This window comes from Dama dama, chromosome 3 (assembly GCF_033118175.1).
Source record: "Dama dama isolate Ldn47 chromosome 3, ASM3311817v1, whole genome shotgun sequence".
Taxonomy (NCBI): domain Eukaryota; kingdom Metazoa; phylum Chordata; class Mammalia; order Artiodactyla; family Cervidae; genus Dama; species Dama dama.
The window spans coordinates 56,699,580-56,722,485 of record NC_083683.1 but is presented as its reverse complement, the minus strand read 5'-3'; the positions used below and the strand labels follow the sequence as shown (position 1 = coordinate 56,722,485).

Genomic DNA, 22,906 nt, shown 5'->3' with positions numbered 1-22,906 from the left:
TTACCAATGGCATTTTTCACAGAACTAGAATGAAAACTTTAAAAATTTGTTTAGAAACATAAAAGACCTCAAATAGGCAAAGCAATCCTGAGAAAGAAAGACAGAGCTGGGGGAATCAGACTCCTTGACTTCAGGCTATACTACAAAGCTACAGTAATCAAAATAGTATGATACTGGCACAAAAGCAGAAATACAGATCAATAGACAGGATAGAAAGTTCAGAGATAAATCTATGTAACTATGGTCACCTAATCTATGAGAGAAGTAATATTTTAAAATAACATGTATCAGTGGAGGTGAGGAGTTTATGAGAGACTAGCTCAGCTACAGAAAGGTACTAGGATTAATTTTATCAAAGTAACTTTAAATACTCTGTGATCATGGTGAAGGAATAAGCAGCTCAGAAAATGTAAGAATACTTTCAGAATACCAGTGACTAAATGTTGCCTGGTCCAGCTAACACATTTCACCAGATGGTTGACTCTTTACCCTGGAAAGGGGGTATGATGAAAGATGGAATTACAAATGTACAGAATTTTATATTTCTAAATACCTTTAAGACACATGCTAGCAGACAATATACACAGGAATGGGAAAAGCAGGAAGAAACAGCATAAAATTCCTCAAAAGAAATCATTTTGTGGATTATTAAAAACTACTAAACTTATCAAGTCTTATACAATTATTTTATTAAAGGATGTCAAGTGTGGGGAACTAAACCAAAAATATCAATAGCCACAAGTGACCTTTAGTGGGAAACTATTGGTGCTTTTTAATAAATGTGCTGAGGAGAGTTCAAATCACAGCATAACAGACCTTATTTTCAGTGAATTAATGCAGTTTGTAATTTGTATATCATACAGCAGTATTGTTCAATCAGGGGAAGTCACAGTTGAAAAACATTACATTTTAATTCCCTATGAGTGAACGGATAAGTAACTGTAAAAACATCACTGGAAGAAACATGGGAACAGCCAAGCCTAACGAACCTACAGAAAGATAATTATCTCCAAATTTAGGAAGTACATTTACCTGCCTAACCACCTTTTCAAGCCTATGTTTAGCATACGTGCAAAAATAAAATACAACTACTGCAATTATTACTATCATTTTCTTCCGCCCTTAGGTGAGAAGCACCTGAAAGCTTCATGCTGAGCTATGCTAACAAAACTAACCCTTTCACTTTCTTTAATAGTAAAATTACCATTACTGAATCATTGTCATAAGAAAATGCATTCAAGTACCTTACCACTTATTTTAAATAAACATCAATTTTGAAACAAAAAAAAAATAATAAAAATAAAAAAAATAAAATAACATGTATCTTACTTCATAGAAGCATTTCAATTATGAACTTGATTGTAATTTGCCTTAGTATTTTAAAATACTTTTGCCCAGTTAAACTCAGCACCTTTATTTTCTCACCTTCTTTACTAAAATTACTATAAAAGAAGTTAAGTTTTTAAAAACTATGTGATGATAAAGAACATAAGACTGATAAGAGATTATATATGTGGTGACTTGCTTAAAATATCAGAACACATGAGGGTGGGGGAGCAAGGGATGTGTTACATAACAGAAGTTGGGAAAAGTCCAAGGATTGGAGGTGCCAGATATTTCAGATTGAGAACAAGAGGACTAACTGAGAATCTTTATAACATCAGTTATAACAATTATTACTATCAGTTTTTGCCCCTGGTCTCCCTGCCAGATCTTTTACCCTAGCCGCACTCAGAAGAAGAAAGAGGTTTACTGTCTAGAGACAGTGAGCAGTCAAACTTTCAGACTGGAGGAAAGTAAGCACAATGAAGCAGAGCTGGAAGGCATGGTCTGAAAATGAAAGTCTATCACTTGAAGATTCTGAGGGAGAACAATAATTAAGTCTGGGGGCAGAATAAAGATTTTCATGGTCTCTCTCTCTCTTTTTTTTAATCTTCCACTGAGGTTTTCACAGGCAACTACTGCAGAGTAAGAACCACCAAAAGGAAGGTATAAGCCTAAAGAGAGGAAATGGGATCCAGGAAGCAGGGAAGTCAACCAGAAGAGAAGTAAAGAGAATTTCTGCATCTGCACCTGGACAGCATCCTGATGGGGGGAGGGAGCGAGAATAATGGAGGCTCCAGGAGGAGGGTGAGCAAGGAAGGCAAGAGGTGGGGAAGCAGAAATATAAGGATGGATTTCCAGATGTTTGTCATTAGGTTACTGAGGAGTATGCAGAAAGGATTAAGGAGAGTTACAGGGAACACTGAGCAAATTAAAGGAAGTGAAAGTGAAAGTCGCTCAGTCCTGTCTGACTCTTTGTGACCCTATGGACTATACAGTCCATGGAATTCTCTAGGCCAAAATACTGGAATGGGTAGCCTTTCCCTTCTCCAGGGGATCTTCCCAACCCAAGGATGGAACCGAGGTCTCCTGAATTGCAGGCTGATTCTTTATCAGCTGAGTCACAAGAGAAGCCCAAATTAAAGGAGGAGGCAGTTATTTACAATAGGGGAGGAAAAAATGTTGATGCACATGTATTAATCAGTTCCTCAGGCCAGGTTTCACGCAGAGTAAGGTGGAGAAGGACAGAGGTGTCACCTGAGTAGCAAACAGAAGATGTATAGCACAAGAGAAGTACACATAATCACAGTGCACTGAGTTGTTCAGTTGGAAACAATGTTTTGTTTTGTTTCATCACAAGGATGAAAACAGTGAACATTCCTTAACCCCAAAACTTGAGATTGTGTGAATGTGAATGGTGATGGCTGGAAGAAGTATCTTATGTAATACAAAGTCAATACAGAATTTCAAACACTGAAATCAATAAAAATGACATAAATATTATTTACTTAGAAATATATAGGGTGTTAATATGGAAAGAAATATTTAAAAGAAGTGAAAGTAATTGTCCTTGAAGAGTAGAACTTGAGGTAGGGGATGAAGGACCGGGAAAATCGCTTTTCATAGTAAATGTTACACTACTTTGACTTATATCTGTAATACTACAATAAAAATTAAACTGAAAATGTAAAATATCAATAATGTTAAAATAAGTCTGTGACTTTTTTAAACCACTAACATAAATGACCCAACAATACTGTTTACTGAAAAAACTTTAAAGTCAGCAAAACACAAAAACTTCTTTTAATGTACTTTAATAGATCATCATCTGATTCGTATTCTACTATCAAAATAACCAGCTAAGCAATATTTTTCACCTAGTTGATGAAAAATGCATCATATGCATGCCACCTAAGTTACTAGTATAATTTTAATAACAAACTTAATTCCTGAATTGGCTTTCTAACATGTGGAAGCAAACACTATGTGACAATACAATTCATGCTGGGAAGCCATAGTCATTTCTGCTTTTTTGGTTTTAGAAGTTTTGAATTATCAACTAACATAACCGTATTAGAGATAACCATTTATGTACAAACATAAAACTTACTAAAATAATTGATACATAGGAATGATCTTGTGCCCCTTTCACTTTTAACACTGTCAGAACAACTGTAAGAATCATCTACTTCCTTCCTCCCCTACCAGGGGCAAGACAAACACCCTACGATAAATGAAGTATTCGTCATTACAACAAGCTGACCCTACCAATGCCTTTGCTATTGCCACTCCCTCGCCTGCACACCCATTCTCCTGCTGACAGAGTCTGCCACCTACCTATACCCGGGTCCCCTGAACATCTGTGTTCTTATTCTACTTCCATCTGGAACTGGTACTATAGGAATTCTAGGGCTGGAGGAAAACACACTTGGAATCTTGAGCTGTAAATTATAAGCTATCCTAAACAGTACTGACTTGATTGTTCCAGTACTTCAGATATGAGAAGGCATAGGAGATTTTGTGTACCAGTTTAACATAGCCAGATTGCTACCACCAGGAATTTCCAACTGAATTTTAAATCCTTAGAAAAAATTTATAAGTTTCCCTAGTGGCTCAGTGGTAAAGAATCATCTCTCTCAGTGGAGGAGAAATGGGTTCCATCCCTGGGTCAGGAAGATCCCCTGGAGGAAGAAATGGCAACCTACTCCAATATTCTTGCCTGGAGAATTCCATGGACAGAGGAGCCTGGCAGGCTACAGTCCACGGTGTCTCAAAGTGCTGGACACGACTTAGTGAATGAAAAATAAGTTTGAGGTACACTCTGTAAAGAAAACAAATAGCCAGAATATAAATACCTATAACTGTATGTAATTATCCAAATTTACTTGTTTACATTTTGCAGTAATGATAAAAACATTATTATAAATTTAATTTATTATATATAATTCTGTATTATAGCTTTATTGAGGTCAATCATGGAATCTTCATTTTGTTACTCATGAAGTTATTCTTTAATGATTATTGCAAATATTCATCTCACTGAACTGCAAACTGACGCTGTGCAATACAATCTGGCATCCATTTCATTCATTTGGGATAAACTCAAAGGCTACATAGATACCTTTCCTCTATGCTGTTTATGGTTCTATGTTTCAATGGAATGAGGAATATACAAGAGTGATTTTGATTTTACAGTATATTACTTCAGTACTTGTCCAACTTAGGTTTGCCAATTCAGGGATATTTGGGTAATGAGAAAAATAGAAAAAGGAATTATTTCTCAGTTGTTTATTTAATTGTTTAACTAATTTACTAAGGATTTGGAAAAGTCAGGCACTTCAAATAAAGGTAGAGTGTTATTAAAGCAGAATAAATAAATAATCTAACATCTGACCCCTCGAGACACTTAGTTTCCCATCTTTCATAATTTTAGCACCACCTTACTATAAAGAAACAGCAAAGGGCACATGATCATCAATGACATCATTTAGTTCTGAAGAAAGGAAATAGAGCAAGCATCTGTCCACATTTCCAATGCCACCAATATTCTCTGAGTGTCTACCGTATGCTGAGCAAAATTTAAAGGTGAACAATACAGATAAGGGCTCTACTCTCATGAGCTTATTAACAAACAAGTAAAGAAAGAGGATGGGCTTCTCAGGTGGTGCTTGTGGTAAAGAGCTCACCTGCCAACGCAGGAGACCTAAGAGACAGGTTAGATCCGTGGGTCGGGATGATCCCCTGAAGGAGCGCATGGCAACCTACTCCAGTATTCTTGCCTGGAGACTCTGATGGACAGGGGAGCCTGGTGGGCAACAATCCATAGGGTTGCAAAGAGTCGGACACAACTGAAGTCACTTGGCATGCATTCAACCAAAGAGGATAACTTACGCAGTGATAAATACCATGAAGAAAATAAATGGAGAGATGTAACAGTGAAGGAGGAAATGGAACAGGGTCAAGGCCTATCTCAGGTGTTGCCCTTTAAATTTAGACCCAAGTGACAAGGAATCAGCCACAGTGAAGATCTAGAGGAAGATCTTCCTGGGCAGAAAGAAAATCAACTGCAAAGTCTCTACTGTGGGAACAAACTTAAGAGAGTTTGAGAAAAAACCAAAAGGAAAAAAGAATGGTTTATGGAAGGTAAACATGGAAACAGGAAGACCAGTGAGGAGACTGATGGTTACAACAAACCAGATGATAGAGGCTAGTGTGGCCGGTAGAAATGGAGATGAAGATAAGAAAAGGATAGGCACTATACCATGGAGCTAAATGTCCCTAACTTCTTGGCTTCAAGGAGCCCTTTGTATATGAGTAATTTTTTTCAGCACCTCTAAGCCAAAAGAAATACCTAATGGTTCTGTTTATTAAACTTAAACTACTTAACAGGGGCAGTCTGAGCGTGTTCTGTTTCCCTTGCATATTTAAATATCCCTCGGCTACCTCGTAAGGAGTTTCTTATGCCCTCCGCACAGCTTGAAAATCATGGTTTGGGGGCTAAGACTTACTGGAGAACTGGATTGGGGAGTAAAAGGAAAAGAGAATCATATCAACAATGACTCCTGGGTTTTGGGCCTGAGCAACCAGATAGGTGGGAGCACCACTCACTGAGATGGGTTAGGATGAGAGAAAACACAACCACCCTGGGAGGTAGATTATATCCCATTTGCAAGTAAGAAAGCTGAGACTTCGAGTGGCTGTGTAAGTCATTCAAAGTAGCATAACTGATTAGGAAACATGGTAAGATTGTCTCCAAGTCCTGTCTGATGCCAAATGTTATTTTTTATTTATTATTATTTATAAATTATATATTATTTATTATTTTTATATATTATATATTTAATTTATTAATATAAATTATATATTATTAAAATAATAATTATTTATTTATTATTATTTATTTATAATGCAATAAATAATGAGTGACTATCTTAGTCACCTTAGAGTACATTTAATATGCCACCTCATTTAATTCTAACAACATTATTAGACCGATCTGTCTGATTCCAAAGTCAGCTACAGCACATCTTCTCTCAGTTGATAAAAGCAATTGTAAGGACATGGCAACCACTCCAGTACTTTTGCCTGGAGAATTTCATGGACAGAGAAGCGTGGCAGGCTACAGTTCATGGGATCACAAAGAGCTGGACACGACTGTGTGACTTTTACTTTCAAAAGGTTGACAAATGGTAGTCTCATCCACTTAGCCTCAAAAAAAAAATTTTTTTAAGTGAAATAAAAGTCTTAAAAGTAAAATATGAAACTGGACATCTTAAAAATGTCCACAGCTTTGCTGTAATGATTAGACTATATCTCTATTCCTAAAATCAGAGCAATCTGATTATCTGCAATCTGTATGTCATACAGGACATATATGGGGAAAGTTCTAAGCAGAGTTTTAACTGAATGTGTATTCCTTAGGGCGGGTGGCACAACCTCAACCATCTTGACGGTGCCCACCCAAGGAAAGTAGCAGGGATTATTGGAGACCAGAGGCAACACAAAGGCTCCAAGAGGCCATGCAATCCCTTGAAATCAAGACTTCAGCGTGAAATTTAATGACGGCAAAAAATTTGCATTTTTCAAAGAAAATATGTCTCAGGGCTAAATTTAGTCCTTGCAAATAAGCTAAAATACAGATTAAATTTCTCAAACAAAATGATGACAAGAGACTGAGGGGAGAACCTTAAGGAAGCTGAAGATCATCAGAAGAACTGAGGAGAAGACTATTGATTCAATGCAGTAAACTAAAGCTAAAATCATAAACTTTATACATTTTCTATTTTCTGGTACTATGTGTTTTTATTGAAATGGAAACAGGAGCACCTTATATTTAGTCTTGTATATTTTAATCTGCCCAATAAAAATAACATTATCAAAATAAATGAAGATGTTCCAGCAGGGAACACTGTTCATTTTTCTTCCTGCCAAGAATAACATGTCATTAGACTATTTGTCTCTGCATCTAGCAGCTTAATAGCATTTGAAATCCTACAATTCTATCAGTCATAGGAAGTACTATCACAAACGTGGACAGAAGTCACTACCTTAGCTCTCCAGTTGCCTGAGAAAGAAGGAACCAAGAGATCTGTCTTTAGAATTTTTGTCATGGGACCTTCAATGTTGAAACCCAAACTAAACTTAGAGTATATAACTAATATTTAAAGTTATTAGAAATGGCATTGTAGCTTGTCACTAATTCTAAAGATAAGAATTCACTTGGCAGGGGTTTTGAAAAATCCTATTCTCAAATCTTGAATGCCATGGCTTTTGTTTTCCTGAGGTCATAACTGCAAACTAGCTAAGGAAGACACTCACACAGACAAAACCAAATCCAGTAGAAACAAAAATATAGCTGGCTCACTCTGGGCAGTACTTTTGAGGGGAGGCAATTTTATTATTTGCATAATCTTTCTAGGGAAAAAAAATAAGTCTACAGTTTTATAAAGCAGAAATGTTAAATGAAGTACAAACAAAGCACAATGCTATTATGACAGATATCTAGTCCAAGTGGGAGAATGATATGCAGAGGTCCTGCTGTTGTTCAATTGCCCACTTGTGTCCAACTTTTTGTGACCCCATGGACTGCAGCCTGCCGGGTCCCCCATCCCTCACCATCTCCCGGAGTTTGCCCAAGTTCATGTCTATTGCATCGGTGATGCCATCCAGCCATTTCATTCTCTGACGCCTCATCCCTTCTGATCCCCTTCATGGATCACTGCCTTGTTGTGGCAAAGGGGCTGAGTAACTCGATGAAGTTATGAACCATGCCATGTAGGGCCACCCAAGATGGACAGGTCATAGTGAAGAGTTCTGAGAGAATGTGATCCATTGGAGGAGGGAATGGCAAACTAAGCCAGTATATTTGTCATGTACCTCATGAATTGCATAAAAAGACATAAAGGCCCCGAGGCTTTGATGAATCATCAGAAGCAGAGAATGTTGCACAGAGCAGGAGGCAGAGCATGGGTGAAGTGGTTCAAAACAGGACAGGAAAGAGATGAATAAAAGTAATGCCACAAATGGTTCTAGACTTTCAGATCTGCTGAATGCTGTGGTTATCATTAAATAACTTTAAGTCAAGATGGGTAAGGCTTGACTTTGTTTCAGAAAGTTCACAGAGATAAGAAGGATAAACTCTTGGAGGTGAAATTTAAGGCTGAAAAATTCTCTGTGCATCTCCTGGTGTTGCCCAGTCATCTTGACCCCACATCCTCCTTCACAAAGGGAGGTTCACTTTGATTTTCTCTCTTAGGAATTTGGGAGCCACCTATGTGATTAAAGGATTAAAATTTTTCAGGGGACTGGTTCAAGACAGTGGAGTAGAAGGACCTATGCTTATCTTCCCCTGTGAGAGCACCAAAATTTGCAACTAGTTGTTAAACAACCACCAACAGGATAACACTGGAACCCACCATAAAAAAGATATCCCTCATCCAAGGACAAAGGAGAAGCTGCAATGAGACGGTAGGAGGGGCACAATCATGATAAAGTCAAATCCTATACTCACTGGGTGGGGAACCCACAAACTGAAGAACAATAATATCAAAGAAGTTCTCCCACTGTTGTGAAGGTTCTAGATGCCACATTAGGCTCTGTAGCCTGGGGATCTGGCAAAGAGACTGGACATCTCCTGGGAATTTGACGTTGAAGGCTAAGTAGGGCTTGATTACAGGACTTCCACAGGACCAGGGGAAACAGAGATTCCACTATAGGAGGGCACAAACAAAACCTTGTGCATACCAAAACCCTGGGGAAAGGAACCGTGACCCCATAGGAGAACGAGCCAGACCTACCTATGAGAGTCTGAGGGTCTCTGCAGAGGCGTGGGTTGGCAGTGGCCCACTGCAGGGATGGGGCACTGGCAGCAGCAGTCTTGGGAGATGCATCTCGGCCTAAGTCCTCTTGGAGTTTGCCATTAGCCCTAGCATAGAGTCCACAGACTTCAGGACCGAGTCATCTGAGGCCAAACAACTAAACAGGAGGGAGCACAGCCAAACCCATCAGCAGACAACTGGATTAAAGTTTTACTGAGCACAGCCCTGCCCACCAGAGCAAGACCCAGTTTTCCCCACAGCCAGTCTCTCCCATCAGGAAGCTTGCACAAGCCTCTTTATCCTCAACCACCAGAGTGCAGACAGAAGAAACCAGAATTACAATCCAAGCAGCCTCCAGAACTTAAAAAACCACCACAGAAAAACAATCAAAATGAAAGGAAATAGAGTTATTTCTCACATGAATGAAGACAAATCCCCAGAAAAACAACTAAATGAAGAAGACAGAGGCAACCTTCCAGAAAAAGAATTCAGAATAATGATAGTGAAGATGATCCAGTATCTTGGAAGAAGAATGGAGAAGATGAAAGAAATGGTTACCAAAGATCTAGAAGAACTAAAGAACAAACAAACAGAGATGAACAATACAGTAGAAGGAATCAATAACAGAATAACTGGGGCAGATGAATAAATGAGAAGACAGATTGATGGAAATCATTGTTGCAAAACAGAATATAGAAAAAAGAATGAAAAGAAATTAAGACAGCCTAAGAGACTTTTGGGACAACATCAAATGCACTGGCATTCACATTAAAGGGGTGCCAGAGGGAGAAGAGAGAAAGGACCTGAGAAAATATTTGAAGAGACAAAAGCTGAAAACTTCCCCAACATGGGAAAAGAAAAAGTCAGCAAAGTCCAAGAAGCAAAGAGTGTCCCAGGCAGGATAAACCCAAGGAGGAACACATCAAGACACACAGTAATGAAATTGACAAAAATAAAAGACATAAAATTAAAGACATAAAATATTAAAAGCAACAAGGGAAAAAAGAAAAACAACATACAAGGGAAATCCTGAAAGATTATTAGCTGATTTCTCAACAGAAACTCTACAAACCAGAAGGGAATGTCATGATATATTTCAAGTGATGAAAGGCAAGAAACTACAACCAAGAATACTCTACCCAACAAAACGCTCATTCAGATTTTAATGGAGAAATCAAAAGCTTTCCACATATGCAAAAGTTAAGAGAATTCAGCATTACTAAACCAGCTTTACAACAAATGCTAAAGGAACTTGTCTGGGCAGGAAACACAAGAGAAGGAAAAGATCTACAAAAAATAAACCCAAAACAATTAACAAAATGGTAATAGGAGCATACATATCAATAATTACCTTAAATTTAAATGGATTAAATGCACCAACCAAAAGATGTAGACTGGCTGGATGGGTACAAGACAAGACCTATTATATGCTGTCTACAAGAGACCCACCACAGACCTACGGACATTTACAGACTGACAGAGGACAGGAGTGTGGACTTCACACAAATGTAAATCATGAGAAAGATGGAACGAAAGTGAAAGTGACAGTGGAGCTGTGTTCGACTCTCTGCTACCCCATGGACGGTAGCCTACACCAGGTTTCTCTGTCCATGGGATTTTCCAGGCAAGAATACTGGAGTGGGTCGCCATTTCCCTCTCCAGGGGATCTTCCCCACTCAGGGATCAAACCCGGGTCTCCCACATTGCAGGCAGACGCTTTACCCTCTGAGCTACCAGGGAAGCTAACAATACTCATATCGGACAAAACAGACTTTAAAACAAAGGCTGTTAGAAGAAATTAGGAATTGGTACAACTCCAGTTAATCTTCTGTGGATGCTTGAATTTAGAAGTACATCCAAGGTTATGGTGGCAGAGTGTGATCACAGATGAGAAAAACCACAAAAAGATCTCAAAGAGAAAGAAGGAAGAGAATGCATACAGCCAGAAAAAACAAGACCACAATATCACATGGACACAGAGGCTGAGCACATGACTCTCCAGTTTCTGCTCTCAGCTCTGATGAAATAAAAATTCATATTTTAAGGCAAGACATAAAAAAATTAAAATGTAATATTTTCCTCTGCCCATTTTGGCCTCCATCATTCCTTCTAGTGTGCAACTGCATTATGCCTTGACCAGATCTCCCCAACAGGAGAAATACCTACTGAACCATATACATCAATTTTTCTCCTTCTGGCATTAGCAATGTAGCTCCTTAGAAGATAATATTGCTTTCTCAACTCTGTAAGTGGTCTTAATGACCCATTATTTGCCTTGTAGTGCAGACATCTTTAGTGAACTTTATGTATGTCTAATGCTTATTTATCATTCCCCTTAAAGATAGCAATTGATGCAAAACGGACTGATCAAACAACTGAGGAATATACCGAGTAAAACCTAATAGAAGTTCTTAGCTCAACTACCTACTTATAACCTACCAGCTATATTACTTATATTCTTTCTACTTTATAAGGTTGTTGTTTCCTTTATTACCAAATGTATGATGGAGCCTCAGATAAAATTATTCATGATTAGGTGATTTGAAACCACTGATCAAATAAATAGTTCTATAAAATCAATGACTAAATAGCGTAACTGTAGGTATGGGAAGAAGCAATGAGAGGGAACCATTTCCTGGGCCATAACAGATTAGGTGTTACGGTGGTCCAGAGGCTTCTGGCTACTGTTAACAGAGCGTCGTCCAGTAATAGCACATGGAGTGGCCTATCAAGGAAATCCCTGCCTGATCTCGGCATGAGCACTGCTAACGCTATGAAACAAGTTGGTCATGAAATGTCTCCCAAACCTTGGTCAAAATTAAGATGAAAAAAAAAATTAAGATAGAAAGGGAAGGGACTGTACAATAAAGAATGTTGCCAACCATCCAGTTCTATAAGAATCAAGTCATTAATCACTGCAGTTGCTCATCAACAATATAGCCTGAAAGGAATTCCGGGTAAAGATCAAGATGAGGCAAAATTGCCAGAACTGCTCCTCAGACAGACAGATATTTTCAGGAGAAATTTTTATGAACCTGATGCTTTTGTCTTCCCATACCTATGAAAACACTAAAACCATTACCTTAGATGCCTATTCCTAGTGACTAGTGACCTTCTACAAGAGATGTGTGCTTGGTCGCACATACCCTCTTCACCAAAATCATATGTGCACTGCCCTCCCCCTTTGCCTCTTCAAAACAGTTCTCAGAGCTCTCTGAGAGACTGTCTTTAGGTTATTTTCAGGTTGGCCCAAATAAAATGTTCCATTTCTTTCTTAGATTGACTCTTGATTAATATTTTTTCACAAGCCCCTTGGTAGGTTCAGCTTTATTTCTAAACTTCAACCCCGTGCCCTTATTGCAAACCACTCTTTTTTTAAGTTAGATTTGAGTAAATTCTGTTACTTGCAAATACAATGAACTCTAACTAAAGCATGGCCTAACCTTGGACAGATAATGAAAATGAAGATAATAGCAAGAATCTAAGAAATGTGTGTTTGTGTTCACTCAGCCATATCTGACTCTTTGCAATTCCATGGACTATAGCCCTCCAGGCTCTTTTGTCCATGGGATTCTCTAGGTGGAAACACTGGAGTGGGTTGCCATTTCCTCCTGCAGGGATCTTCCTGACCCAGATATCAAAGCTGCGTCTCCTGTGGCTCGTCCTTTGGCAGGCAGATTCTTTACCATTGAACCACCTGGGAAGCTCAGTAACAGATGATCAGGGAGTAAAAGTGAAGGGAATTGCAAATAGCTGAATTTGGACATCTTGGTTCCCCAACCACAGTCCTGGGTTCCCACTGGTAAAATCCTTCACAAGAGGAAGAAGGGCAGAATTGGTGAGAAACAACAGACCATCTTGTGCATGTAGAGGTTGGTGAGAATAGGATATCCAAATAAAAATGTCCAGCAGTTGGATATGACTATGCATCTCAGAGCAATTCTGATCTGGAAATGTATGCTAGGCCATTACTAACAGGTAGATGGTCACGGAAACTATGGAAGGGAACAAAATCTCCCAGCAGAGTTACAACTGCAGCCAAGGCCTGGGAAGCACTAGCATTAAAGTGTAAACTGAGTAGAAAACGTCATGAAGGAGACTCAAGATGAAATGCGGTGCTGTGCCAACAAGGGAAATTTCTTAAGAAGAATGCTGACCAAGTGAGGACAGCCCAGATAGCTGAATTACTGAGAGGATAACAAATGTGAGTTTGGGAAGAGGAGAACCAAACTCCCCGACATCTGAGGACCTTCTGTGAGGCAGACATTTCCTTAACTCATTTCATCCTCAAAACAACCTTTCAAGACAGGTGGCACTACATCTTTTTAAAGATGAGAGGAAAAGACCAAGGTTCCCTGGGGATGGGTTACATTATGTTCCGTATATCTAGTTCCTGGAGGAGTGCCTTCCCCTTATTTGTTTAAAGAATGATCATTTCTACAATTTTGTAGGTGGTGCTAGTGGTAGAGAACCTGCTTGACAATGCAGGTAGATGGAGAAGGCACAGGTTTGCTCCCTGGTTTGGGAGGATCCCTGGAGGAGGACATGGCAACCCACTCCAGTACTGTTGCCTGGAGAATCCCACGGACAGAGGGGACCACCAGGCTGCAGTCCACAGGGTCTTACAGAGTCGGATACAAGCGAAGCGACTTAGCACACACGCACCTGGAACTAACCGGACTGGTTACTCTCAAACTCACATATGATTTGGGGAGCAAGGTTCTACTCTAGGGACAGAGCAGGCCTATTTCCTAGAGCACACCCCTGGATTTTTGTGCTATTATTTCAATTCATTGACACCATCTCCATTTCTTCTGCTTACCTTTCAGCAAGACATATGAGTGACAGAAAGGTCAGCCAAGGAAACCACATCATCATATCGCCAAAGACCTCCTAGGGAACACAAATCTAAGGGTGCTTCAGAAACTGGTGGGGGGGAATATATTTCCATTAATCACAAAACTTTAAATTCACACCTGACTCAGAAAACACGCAGAAAGGATCTGACTATCTTTTGAAGTAAACCACAAGTCAGGCCCCCCGGGGTATACTTAGTCACAGCTCCTACACTTCCCAGGGAGGCATTGTTTGTTATTGTTTAAAGGTCACTGAGGTCTTTTCTGGTTCGCTTATATGTGGAATCTAGAAAAAATGGTTGAAATGAACTTATTTGCAAAGCAGAAATAGAATAACAGATGTAGAGAACAAACTTATGGTTACCAAAGATGTTAAGGGGGAGGCTGGATGAATTGGGATTGACATATATACCCTACTATGTAGAAAGAAGAAAACTAATGTAAATATCTACTGTATAGCGCTGGATACTACACAGTGCTCTGTGGTGACCTAAATCGGATGGGAATCCAAAAAAGAGTGGATATATGTACACATATAGCTGATTTACTTTGCTGTATGGTAGAAGCTAACACAACATTGTAAAGCAACTATACTTCAACAAAAGTTAACTTTAAAAACGTCACTGAGGTCTTTTCTCCCTGACTAAACATAAGAGGAAAAGAATGTATCTAACACTGAAGCAGATAGCACTCCTATCACATTTATTAGTTAGAAAAAAAAATACTACTTTCCCTTTTCCTATATTTTGAAAATTAGAGACAAGTATCAAAAAAAAAAAATAGGGTATGATAACAATTTTGTATTTACAGAGGATGCTTCAAATGCTGCACTGATGGATGGATTTGGGCCAAAGAGGACAAGTTAACTATGCAATGCCTCTGCTTTTCACAAATGATCTGGCATTTTCTAAGCGTTTTGTTCCATTCATACTACCTGCTGAGAACCTCAGAGAGAGTAAAACATCACATTTGGTTCGGACTTACAACACGAGAAAGCAAACCCTTATTCTTTTCTTATTTCCTGTCACCTTTGTTTTTCTCTATATTCACCACCATCTGGCTGGCTTGTTGTACTGTGTTTCCTTTGCATGGTAATTTTTCACACTAGGAGACTTTGTTGGGGATAAAATATGATAATGGAACAAATTCAAAACTACTGCACTTATGAAATTAAATTATTAAATATGATTAACAAGTATAATACCATCAGGCTGGCCTGTCCACAAACTCTAGATCAACATATAAAGCAAAGGCCTCAACTGGGTACTAGCAGTTTACTCTGATGCATTTTATAATTCTTGAGATGGATGCAACTTTATTAGCTCATAGTCATTTTGGACTTTTATCCTTGGGTGGTACTGAATTTCACTAACTTTGGTTTGTTTACATATCACCCCCAAACAAGTTTTAAAGTGACAGCCCTAGGCACTTAAGGTGTTCTACCACTAAAGGGTAGCCCAGATGACTCAAAGTAAGAAAATCAGGTTGTATCCTCAGTCAGTTTTCACCCCAATCCCAAAGAAGGGCAGTGTTCAAGAATGTTCAAACTACCACACAACTGTGCTCATTCTCCATGCTAGTAAGGCTATGTTTAAAACCCTTCAAGCTAGGCTTCAGCAGTAGAAGCCTATTCAGTAGAAGCTCAGTTCAGCTTCTTGAACTGAGGACTTCCAGATGTACAAGCTGGGTTTAGAGAAGGCAGAGAAACCAGAGATCAAATTGCCAACATTCACTTGATCACAGAGAAAGCAAGGGAATTTCAGAAAAACATCTACTTCTGCTTCTTTGACTATGTAGATCACAACCAACTGTGGAAAATTCTTAGAGATGGTAATATCAGACTATATTATCTGTCTCTTGAGAAAGATGTATGTGGGTCAAGAAGCGACAGTTAGGACCTTACATGGAACAACTGACTGGTTCAAAATTGGGAAAGGAGTACGATGAGGTATACTGTCACTCTGTTTATTTAACTTAGATGCAGAGTTCATCATGCAAAATGCTGGGATGGATGAGTTACAAGCTGGAATCAAGACTGCCAGTAGAAATATCAACAATGTCAGATATGCAGATGATACCACCCTAATGCCAAAAAGTGAAGAGGAACTGAATAGCCTCTTGATGAGGGTGAAAGAGGAGAGTCAAAAGGCTGGCTTAAAACTCAACATTCAAATAGCGAAGATCATGGCATGCCATCCCATCACTTCACGTCAAGGGCAAAAAGTGAAAGCAGTGACAGATTTTCTCTTCTTGGTCCCCAAAATCACTGCAGATGGTGACTGCAGCCATGAAATTAGAAGTTGCTTGCTCCCTGGAAGGAAGGCTATGACAAACCTAGACAGCATATTAAAAAGAAGAGATATCACAAAGGGCTGTATTGTCAAATCCATGGTTTTTCCAGTAGTCATGTAGGGATGTGAGACTTGGATCATAAAGAAAGCTGAGCACCAAAGAACTGATGTTTTCGAATGGTAGTGCTGGAGAAGAATCTTGAGAGTCCCTTGGTCATCAAGGAGATCAAACCAGTCAATTCTAAAGAAAATCAACTCTGAATACTCACTGGAAGGAGTGAAGCTGAAGCTCCAGTACTTTGGCCACCTGATGTGAACATCTGACTCACTGGAAAAGACCCTGATGCTGGGAAAGACTGAAGGCAAAACGAGAAGAGGGTTGCAGAGGATGAGATGGTTGGATAGCATCACCAATTCAATGAACATGAACTTTGGCATACTCTGAGAGATAGTGAGGAATAGGGTGGCCTGGCTTGCTGCATGCAGTCCATGCAGTCAGAAAGAGTCAGACACGACTTAGCAATTGAACAACAACCACCCTCAGCTCTAAAACTCGTGTTACAGTGGACAAGTCACTTTTAACTCATTAAGTCTTTGCTTCCTTAGTTTGAGAATAAACAGAAGAACTGCCTTGCTGACTCAACAGGATATTTATAAAGAACAAGAGAGGTCACGTCTATGAAAATTTTTATAGTGTTATATATAAAAAACAGTAAACATGTTTGTTTTTACCATTACATTAATAAATAATTATATCACTGAAGAGGCTAAAAGTGTTGTCCTATTTTTCCTTTTCTGTTAATATCTATTTTATATGCTAGAGTAGTACCAGGTATTAGGTTGGCGTAAATGTAATTCTGGTTTTGGACAGTGAACTTTAAATCATTATAACTAGACTCAAAAACATTTTCATTAAACAAAATATTAACCATTACAATCAACACATTTTTGCAAATGAGAAATAAATCTGTCTATTCCTGTAGCATAAAAACTCGTGCTTTGGGATTTGACAAACTCTTAGAAAGCATTTTCTGCCTACTGCTGGATGTGGAAGTGTTTTCCCTGCAAAAATTGTCAAGATGCTTGAAGAAGTCATAGTCAGTTGGCCAGAGGTGAGGAGAATATGGCAGATGAGGCAGAACTTTGTGGCCCAATTCATTCAACTTTTGAAGCATTGGTTGAATGATATTCAGTCAGGCGTTGTCATAGAGAAGAATTGGGCCCATTCTGTTGATCAATGCCGGCTGCAGGTGTTGCAGTTTTCGGGGCATCTCATCAATTTGCTCAGCATACTTTCTCAGATATAATGGTTTCGTTAGTATTCAGAGAGCTGTAGTGGATCAGACTTGTAGCAGATCATCGAACAGTGACCATGACCTTTTTTTGTGCAAGTTTGGCTTTGGGAAGTGCTTTGGAGCTTCTTCTCAGTCCAACCACTGAGCTGGTTGTTGCTAGTTGTCACATAAAACTCACTTTTCATTGCACATCACAATCCAATTGGGAAATGCTTCATTGTTATTGCGAAGAATAAGAGAAGATGATACTTTAATGATGATGCTTTTGATATGTGGTCAGCTCATGAGCCACTGACTTATGGAGCTTTTTCACCTTTCCAATTTGCTTCAAATGCCAAATGACCATAGAATGGTTGATGTTGAGTTCTTCAGCAACTTCTCGTGCAGTTTTAAGAGGATCAGCGTCAATGATCCTCTGTACTGTGAATCTGTTAGCTGTTTGCTAACCACCACTGCACTGTAAAGCTGTAAGCAGTCCCTGGGCCAAATGCGTTGCTGATGTTGTGAGTTATCTCCACTGCTTTATGGCCCATTTTGAACTCAAATAAGAAAATTGCTCGAATATGCTTTTTTGCTTAGTATCATTTCCCTAGACTAAAATAAATATAAAATAAACAGCAACTAATAAGGCATTAGCAAAAAAAATGAGGCGAGAAATGCACATGAAAATAATGCATAACATAACCCATTTATTTACAAATGTATTTCAATATCAAATAACAAAGTTCAACAAGGCAAAACCGCAATTACTTTTGCACCAACCCCATATTTAAGTGAAGTGATGTGAAGTCACTCAGTCATGTCTGATTCTTTGCTACCCCATGGACTGTAGCCCACCAGACTCCTCTGTCCATGAGATTTTCCAGGCAAGAATACTGGAGGGGGTTGCCATTTCCTTCTCCAGGGGATCTTCCTAACCCAGGGATCGAAACCCAGGTCTCCTGCATCACAGGCAGATGCTTTAACCTCTGCGCCACCAGGGAAGCCCATATTAACGCTTAGTAAATGATAGCTATTAAGATTAGTATTGCAAGGCCATTTTTTCCAAAGCCTTCTATTATCCCTAGTAAACACAAAGAAGTAGTGATCCACCGGAGATTAAAGTAAAGCAGTTATGCAGGTGGGAATGATCTGCCTATCCCATGGAATTGCCTATCTCCTACCCCTACTTTAAGTTAGTAGCAAAGAGAAAGAAGAGATGAATCTGGGAGCATTAATCTAAAAGAAGAGCAGTTTAAAAATAGCAGACTATTTAGAGTGTCCAAAGTAAGTTTATACACCCATAATCCCTTTTACCTGAAGCTGACATAAAAGCTTAAAATTCTGGATTCTCTTCTCCTCTTTACTGCAAATTTTCTGTGTAACCTTAAAATGATCCATTTAAACACTTGGTTTTCCCAGGTAAAACTCTGCTACCTTCCATCTGTCCAAGATGGACTAATTTTATGTTTATCAAGACATATCAAAATATAGCTTAAGTTCCTCAAAAGAAGCAAGATGCTAACAAACCCAAATGTAGCTAAGTGTTTCCTTTCTTTTACTTTTTCTCTTTTTCTTTTTGTCCTCTCTCTCCCTCACTACCACCTAATTACTCACCTATACACATTTTGGTTGTGGAAATAATAATGTAGGAATGACCCCTTTATTAATAAAATAGAAACTTTTAGCTAGAAATTGGAACATTATTGACATTATAACCAGAGTTTAGAATAGATCACATGAGAATTACTTTAAGTGAGTTGTTTTCACATCATATTCTTCATAGATCACTACTCTTCCAATTATTTTGACACGTGGAAATATTTTATTGGTCTGTGAGGTAGTGCAATAATATAGCAGGGATATATCAGGAAAATAGAACTCTATTTGCTTGTTCTCTCTTGTGAATAGAGAATAAGCTATTCAGCAGCATGTTTGAAATTATTGATTAGAGTCATAATAGAAAATTGCCTCTTCTAAAAGTTAAATGTACTGTCTGAAGTATGTAACAGTTCTAAGACCTTAGAAGTCCTATGCTCGATGTGACGGTAGGATGATAATGTATGGGTTAGGATATAAATATGATTTATACAAATATAAGATACTTGGATACACTCACAACAGATATATGTGTGTGTGTGTATGTATATTCACAGCAGATAATAAATATTCTAAGAAATAAATCTATTCCCTTAACTGATATAGAACATTAATTCATGGATATAGAATTAAAGATCCTATGAGGGAGACCAGAGAAAACTAAACATGGTAAGATTATATAATACAATTGTAAGGAAGATTTATGTTTAAATATTTTTTCATATGATCTTTTATCAACTGTTCTGGGTAAAAAACAGAATTCAAACTTGGGGTGGAAAATGGATTTTATAAAAAATATTTCAACTTCTACAGATTATTAAGTTTTGGTTGGAAATACAAAGGCGCACTGCCTACTTCATTCTCCACTTGAAAGAGAAGAAGCAAAAAAGAATAAAGAGTAACATATATAAAAATATTCATAAAAACAGAATTCTGAATTAAATAACACTTTAAAATGAAAAAAAGTAATAGATATTTTCTTGTAAAGGCAACAAAAAGTAAGCTATTAAGCTGCATTTAAGAGATTATTTTAAACTATAAGAAATAAAAATTATGGTAGTATTTACTGTATCTTAAGGATAATGGGGGAAAATGGAAAAGAAACACATATACATGCACACACATGAATACAGACTAGATAAAGTAGAAGAAAACACATTATATGAGAATCCTAAATTAGGCATTTTCCATCCAAATAATAAAAATAGTATGGTCTATTTTAAATAAATTGATTTACAGTGTTTTTTTTTTTCCAACTTATTTTTATTTTTTTATTTTTTCATTTATTTTTATTAGTTGGAGGCTAATTACTTTACAATATTGTAGTGGTTTTTGTCATACATTGACATGAATCAGCCATGGATTTACATGTATTCCCCATCCCGATTCCCCCTCCCACCTCCCTCTCTACCCGATCTGGGCATACACACCGAGGAAACCAGATCTGAAACAGACACGTGCACCCCAATGTTCATCGCGGCACTGTTTATAATAGCCAGGACATGGAAGCAACCTAGATACCCACCAGCAGACGAATTGATTTACAGTTTTATGGGCTTAAAATATGAATGTCTGAAGTTATGTACTACGAAAAACCAATGGTTACTTAGCATGGGTAACATCATGTAAGTGTCTAGTCTTCTAACCTCTAATACTAAGGTTATATTAAAGTCTGCAGGGAGTTGCCAGCTATTCTGCATCATGTAGACACAGTATAAAATTAACCATAATTTACCTTATTTTATTATTCTTACTTTTCAGGATTAATACTCAACTACAAGCAACAGCTGTATTGAAGACATTACCTATTAGTTTGTGATAAGCAAAGTACATTAATGACTATCATACACCTTATGGAATATCAGGATCCTTACATTCATATCACTTGATCTCACTGTGAAAAGACTGAGAATTTGGAGAAATAAACACTTTATTAAAATTTGAAAACCTGAATCAGCACATTTTACATTAAATATCACAAGTGGACTTGTGATATAACAATCATTTCAACTAGGAACACACTGACTTCACCTCATCCACCAATTAGATTGGCTCTGTCTGTGATCCTTGTTTTACAGGACTACAAAAAAGCACAACAAAAATTCACTTTCTACGCTTTAAACTTGTCAAATTTAAATGCCTAGAAAAGGGTAGAACAAACAAAAGATTTTCAGAAATAGGACAGATGTTAAATTAGGTTGATGAACTAGATTTGTACATAGGATTATTACTGAATTGCGTTGTTTGAAAGATTGGTGCTAGCCTTGCTACAATTCCATACCATTACCACACTAAGGACAGTGAATGTGCCTCAGAAAAGTCATGGTATGCCACGTCCAGGAACAAAAATGCTAGGTGCTATACTGACAGATAAGCTTAATAGATATGATAATGGTGAGGAAAAAATGAAAGTAAATGTTAGAGGGGAGGAGAGAACCAATATTAAAATGTAGCTCAGAAAGCTGATGGCTAACAAGGATTAGCATTAAAGTCAAATTCACAAAGAGTATGGATATATTCAAGTTGGAGTTTCTTAATCAATTCCAACTTAATCTAATGGGTCCTCGGGCCCTAGTTACTACTTTAACTACTTCACTCTTCTGAAATTACCACTGAATAATTCATTATAACCCAAGTAATTTAAAAAATCAAAAGTCCCCAAAACAAATGGTTTACTAGGTAAAATCCAATTTTACATAATTTGTATTTTTCTAATGAATAATTTTAACCAGTATGTATAGGGGAAAGTTTCTGAGAACACAGGAGCTTTTCACCAATAACCAGATTCTCAGCAAAAATCATGACTTTTCTCTAACCCATATTCTGTCACCTAGGATCTTAAAAGTCTCCTCTTGGAACAATCTTACGTAGTTCTTATGACAATTTGAAATTCTGTATTAAATTGTGAATTTATTTAATGTGTTGTTTCCTCCACCAGTCTGTATACACTATTAGGCCAAGAACCATGTCTCCTGTATACACTGCTATGTACCTAGTACAAAATCAACCATCAAAAATGGGTTTAACATCGAATGAATGAAATACGGTAGAACACCCACTCTTCACTCTGCTTCACCCACAACACACATACAACTTTGAGAATTACTGTGAAAACTAGAAAACGTGGAACTTTGGTATATTCCCTACTTCTTTGCTCCCAGTCCATCTCTGGTCCACTGTACTCTAGTTGTAAAAGACATACTTCTATTAATGTTCTTATCACATTGCATTGTAACTGACTGCCCTAAAAGGAAATGAACTAGTTGTGTGTCCACTGATCTCTAATAAATGCCAGGTTTACCCTTTGGTTTACTTTTTAATGAGAATCAAGAAATAGCTTATGAAAAATGACACATTTAGTAGCTCAAAATAAAAGAAACTAATTGATGGCATAAAAAAGAAATTCTAAGAAATCAAATAAAGCCAATAATTACAATGAACAAAATAAGTCACTCTTTTAGTTAAAATTTGGTAAGATTGTTAAACACTGTACAGTTCAGTATCTCCCCAAAGGAGAATTCTATACATTTAATAAAAACAAATCACCAAGAGTCCTACTATTTGTTTTCCATATAAAATAATTCCTCACAATCTTTTCAATAAAAAGTCAGAGAGAAATACATACATGATGGTGTTAATGCCTGAGAGCTGTTGGAACATTTGTAGACCACAACCCACAATTAACGCTCGACGAGTTGGGGGATAACTCAGCATTCTGCAGATCACAGGTCCAGCTTTTTAAAAAA

At 37.8% G+C, this 22,906-nt stretch overlaps 1 protein-coding gene across 1 annotated transcript in view; it reads right to left on the bottom strand.

Moving 5' to 3' along the window:
- Positions 1–22,906, bottom strand: part of SLC2A13 (solute carrier family 2 member 13) — a 495,370-nt gene that overhangs the window by 251,899 nt on the left and 220,565 nt on the right. Inside the window, exon 4 of the mRNA XM_061129885.1 lies at positions 22,786–22,894. Coding sequence (XP_060985868.1) covers positions 22,786–22,894 — 109 coding nt within the window. The remainder of the gene's footprint in view (positions 1–22,785; positions 22,895–22,906) is intronic.